The sequence below is a fragment of the Octodon degus genome, unplaced genomic scaffold (assembly GCF_000260255.1).
Source record: "Octodon degus isolate 3935 unplaced genomic scaffold, OctDeg1.0 scaffold00017, whole genome shotgun sequence".
Classification (NCBI taxonomy): Eukaryota; Metazoa; Chordata; class Mammalia; order Rodentia; family Octodontidae; genus Octodon; species Octodon degus.
This window is the reverse complement of record NW_004524593.1, coordinates 5715417-5721108: the sequence shown is the minus strand read 5'-3', so window position 1 is coordinate 5721108 and position 5692 is coordinate 5715417. Positions and strand designations below refer to the sequence as shown.

At 36.8% G+C, this 5692-nt stretch overlaps 1 protein-coding gene across 3 annotated transcripts in view; it reads right to left on the bottom strand.

Moving 5' to 3' along the window:
- The window catches only part of Vamp4 (vesicle associated membrane protein 4), a 41613-nt gene continuing 35921 nt past the window's right edge, over window positions 1-5692 (bottom strand). For all 3 annotated transcript variants that reach the window (XM_004626806.2, XM_004626807.2, XM_023710303.1), the window contains exons 7-8: window positions 3013-3064; window positions 1-151 (exon numbers count right to left, since the gene is read on the bottom strand). In XM_004626806.2, the coding sequence (XP_004626863.1) occupies window positions 123-151; window positions 3013-3064 (81 nt within the window). In that variant the 3' untranslated portion in view covers window positions 1-122. The remainder of the gene's footprint in view (window positions 152-3012; window positions 3065-5692) is intronic.

The window sequence follows — 5692 nt, the reverse complement described above, 5'->3', positions numbered from 1 at the left end:
TCTTAGTTTCTTGAAAAAGAAGTTTTGAAAGTTATATACATAGGTTTCATTTAAATTATGCAGCAGTCTATTATTAATAATAACGTCCCAGATCTTGTTTAATGAGGAGCTCCACCATCAGATCAAGTATGGTATTTCATAACTATAAGAACTGTAAGAGAAAGAAAACAAAAAATGTATTAAAAAAGTGTATCAAAATAGATTCATATGCTGTTAGAAATAACATTCTTAACTGTAACTATGTTCACTTTTAGAAAGGAATTATTGGGCTGGGGAGATAGTTTGGCGGTCTAAGTTCCAGCCTGGCAAGCACAAGGACCCAGGTTTGATCCCTGACACCACACACTGCGCTGATCTGGGAATGTCAAATGCACCATGCTGGCCACTGAAACCGGGTGTGGTGTCATACGCCTATAATCCCAGCACTGGGGACGCTGAAACAGGAGGATCACTATGAGTATGAGCTGAGACCCTGAACCAAATAAACAATCACAAAAAAAGTAGAAAGGAGTAAGTGCTGGGTGTGATGGTGCACACATGGAATCCTAGCACTCAGAAGGCTGAAGCAGGATTGCTGTGTGAGAGCAGCCTGGGTTATACACTGGGCTGAAGGCTAGCCTAAACTACATAGCAAGACCCTGTCTCAAAAGACAAAAACAAAAAAAAGGGGTTATGAAGGCTGAACTTTTATCTGATAATAGATAGTAAGTACAAAAATATCATAAAACAGTACAAAGGTCTAATAGTGACATCTATTTTTTTCTTTTTTTGGCAGAACTGGGGATTGAACTCACTGAGCTGTCTCCCTGGCCCCTAACAGTGACATCTTGATCGGATAAGCTATAGAACTAATGGTACGTGGCTAAAATATTTAATGATGTGGGAAATATTCACAATGCATTAGAAAACACCTTAACTTGTTTTTGAAAAGTATGTTTACTAATAGGAAAAGACTAGAATAATATTTGATAGTTACATTAATAGCACCAATCTCTGTGTGGTAAGATTACAATTGAAAGGGCTGACAAGATAGCTCAGTGGACTAAGTGCCTGCTTGGGCAAGCGCAGGGACCCGGGTTCAATTCCCAGCACCACATGCCACACCAGCCCCGCCCCGGGCGCACTGAGCTGGCCACCAAGTCTGAGTATGGTGGCACAGGCCTGTAATCCCAGTGCTGGGGAGGCTAAAAACAGGAGGATTACTATGAGTCTGAGCTGCACAGTGAGATCGTGCATCAAATATATAAAAATAAAGATTACAGTTGCATTTTTCTTCCTTACGCTGTTCCACATTTTGTTATATACCATACATGGTTGATTCTTACTATTTGAGATAGCTGTTACGTTCTATAGTTACCACAAACAAGATATACTGAACCACTGCTCCTAAGGAAAATAAAGGGCTAAGTTCCCATGAGCCTTTGGTTACATTTTTGTTGATCAGTCAGCATAAAATGTTTTTATGTATGCTTTGGCATAATGTATATCTCATTTAATATAAATTATTGATTCGATAATATTAAAATCAAGGTCAAAAACACTACTACTTATGCCTGCCCAAAGTTTACTTTACATTGTTGTTCAAGGACATTACAGTCTTCTCACACTTGGTAACATTGTACAACGTTTCTGAGCAAGGTTGGTGGCCATTTTAAACCATGAAATCACAAAAAACAAAACAAAAATGTGGAGAATGTGGTACTACAAAGACTACCAGAAGTAATAGGAAGGCAGAGACTGCCTTATTTGAACCTCAGCTGAAAACCTACTGGTCAGGAGATTTGAGCTGCTCTGACCAAGCCTGCAAATGACTATAAAAGCAACAGGAGTATTGAGTTGGGGCTTATGAATAAGTTTCAGTTGGTAAATGAATTCATAAATACAGCATTCATAAATAATGAGATTTGGCTGTATTTCTTTGTAATACAACCTTTTGAGGGCCAGCCAGATAGCGCAACAGACTAAAACGCCTGCTTAGGCAGAGTATAGCAACCAGGGTCCCAGTGGTTGGGAGGCTCAATACAGAAGAATCACTATGACTCCGATCTACGTAGTGAGATCTCATAGACCCTGCACTAAATACACAAAAATAAATAAACTTTTTGTTTACACAAATTAGATTCCTATGATTTTTTCTAATTATTAGTTTGAGGCACTATCCAGATGTTTATAAACTCTCTATAGACACAGGTAGAGACCTTTTTGGCAATGTAATTACTAACAATACTTTGACCATAAAACAATATTAAAGAAAGAGAAGAAATTATGCCTCAATGACTAAAATCAAGTTCAAATTCAAAGGGCTGGCCAAATAGCTGAGCAGATTAAAATGCCTGCAAGGAGGCACAGGGGCTGGGGGTTCGATCCCTGGGCCTGCCGAGCTGGCCCCACCCATAGGGCGCACCGATACCACAATTGAGACTGGGTGTGGTGGCATGCACCTGTAATTCCAGCTCTTGCGAGGCTGTAAACAGGTGGATCACTACGAGTCTGATCTAGTAGTGAAACCCTGAATACCCTGTAGACCCTTTCCTGAAATTAAAAAATTCAAATTCAAAACAAAAACAGAAGGCATCATCTGGAGAATTTAACTGCATTTGTCCTTCCAATACAATTATTACTGCATAAACTGTTATACCTGAAAGTGAACAGTAAACAGAAAAAGAATATCTTCCTAAATGTAAGGAAAATCAGATTTGGCCTTAGCAAATTGTCCCTTCATTCGATAGTGTGGGTGATGTGCAAGAAAGAGAAAGCTTTCTCTTGAGAATCTGACAAAAGACTTTGTCCCCACAGAAAGGTACACATACATATTTATGTAAAATTTAGCATGCTTTTTCACAGATTTAAAAATTCTAGGTTAAGACTCCTTACTCAGATCAGAAGTCATTACTTAATTATGACATTAGACAAACCCAATCAACTGAAAAGAAATCAAAAGGAAATGAAAGTCAATTCCAACACAAAACAAAACAAATAACCTCCAGAAATAATAATCCAATAAATACTTACTGATGATCACTAGCAAAAGGATAGCAGCAACCAAAGCCATGATGGCTTTTATCTACAACACAGAAAAAGGCATATGAAGAATACTGTTTGACTTGTTAATAAAGCCAGGACTACCTGTCCTGCTACTTACCGTGCCATATTAACTCATCAACAACAGGCGCACTGACAGGTTCACAACCCTGTCAGCTTCTCAATTTGTTTCTCATAAGAACTTGCTGGCTGTTCCCCCAAAACTGAGTCTTTGCTTTGTTGGCTTTTATTGTTTCAGGCTACACTGCATAATAAAGAGCCAACGAAGCCCTTACAGACCTGGTCCTGTTTGCCTACTATTTCACATGCTTATTTCTATGTGAGGGATGAAAAATATCGTATATGAAATGTTACCAAATCTGTTCAAGTGTTAGGATATGAAGATTAGCACAGGCAGCCAACCCAAATGATTTAATACACAGTGGCCCTCCCTTATGTGAGGATGACAGGTTCCTTTGGAATGCGCCCTCAGTGGATACTGGAGACCCTAGACAGTGCCACATTCTACCCATGTTGTTTTTTTCCTATGCATATGTACTCATGATAAAATTTAATGGATACATTAGGCATAGTAAGAGAGCAACAATAACAGAACTATAAAATAAATTGTAATGTTAAGTGAATTTAAGTCAGGACAGATATTACTGTTTTCCGGTGGCCACGGCCACTGGAACTCTGGCAAGCAAAGTTATAGGGGGTGGGCACAAGGGGCTCAGTATATAAGGCTTCATATTTTATAGTACTTATCCTCTAAGTATATGGGAATAATTGTTAAATTTTTACTCCCTTTTCTTCATGGTGTTTAAAATCTCTACTCCAAGGAATATATTTTAGATTCTTCATGAACAACCTCATTTAGTGCCTAAGACTATTCTATATGTCGGTTTCATAGGTAACATGAGAAACACTGAGATCAATTTCAGTCAGATTTTAAGTTCCTGTTAACCTCCTATATAAAACTTTCATTAATCACTTAATCTTAAAATGTATAAATTATACATTTATTTCATTTCTTTAAAATTCATCAGTTTCAGAAAATTGATAAAAAATGGTTTATTCAGAAAAAAAAGGTACCAGTTATAAACAGAAGAAACATTCTAATGAGTATCACAAACACAAGTAGTCAATGAAATGTTTCTAAAAATAGAGTAACTGGTGACCCTTTTGTGGGATTACATTCATGAGAATAAAAGGATCACCCAGAGAATATATGAAAACTTTGCAATTTGGACATCAGCACCCATTAAAATTATCAATTATGATAACCAAAAAATTTAGAAAAACTAAAAATGTAGAGAAATAGGAGTTATATTTTCATTAAGTATGTGAGTCCATATTATGCTATAAATGACCTTAACTTAATATGAAAACATTTTTAAAGAAATGTAGAACTTTATAGCAGTTTTTACACTCTGCCTAAAACCTACATTAATTTGCCCTATTTAAAACACCTCAATGAATAGTTCCTTCTGTGGGTTTTCAATCCTGGACAGTAAATGTTTACAACCCCAAAGGGCAGTATTTTACTCGTATGTGTGCAAAGCCCTCTTCTTTCTAGTGACATGGACACGACTCTGTCTACCACTGAACATATAAAAGCCTCACAGCCTCACAGACACATAAGAGTGGTCTGCAATTCTCCTTCCCTACCTACTCACTGGAAAAACATATTCACTTCCTTGTTTTTAAATTCCAGTTTACTGAGATTCTTTATGAAGAACAAAAGTCATTCCTTTAGGAGTACATTTTGATTGCTTCTGACAAATATACATAGTTGTTCATCACCATCTAAACCAAATACAAGCTATTTCTACCACCAACACCCCAAATTCCCTCATGTCCAGCTCTAAACAATTTCCACCTTCCACCTCTTTACCCACACACAACTTCTGATTTGTGTTCTGTTCTGAGATCTTTCCTCATAAAACTTTCTAAATCACTGCTATTAAGTTAACCCATGAAATGAGAGCATGAGAAGGCAGCTGCAGATAAGCAGCAGAACACAGAGTACGGGGTACAGTGCTACAGAAGAAAGATATATACTAGAAAGTAACAAATGGAAAATCCATGCTGCTCTCAAAGAGCTTTGTTAAGTTACAGAACAATGTGTATTACATGGCTGATGCTATTAGTGGTTACTAAAGGTCATATAGACACGGTTTGAAAACATAATTCAATTTTTTAGACTCTAAAAAGAAAGCTATTCCTTTGAGTTGAATCATAAATTACAAAACAAAAATACGGGCACAGATGCTGAGGGGAGAAGAGGTGAGCAGCTCATTAATCTTTTGTCTTTCCGTACTAGAGAACAGAAAATTCTGCTAGAAATAAAAATAATTGAAGGAACAGGGTTTATTCTTTAATGAACAAAGAATTTACAATAGAAAAATCTATGTTCTAGACAAGGGAACCAATGAACAATGCTTCTTTCTTTCCTCATTTTATTTCTGGAAGTAAGAACATTTAGAAGGTAGACAAAACTGAGTAAATCCAAGGCAACTCTTGGAAGAAATCCTTAGCATAAGGCAAAGTCAGGTTTCAAAAATTATTGTTGAACCTGAAAATGACAGGCTAAAAACAATGGCTCATGTCTATATTTTTATCAAAGCCAAAAGTTATACCCAGAATAAAAAAAAAAATATTTTTTACA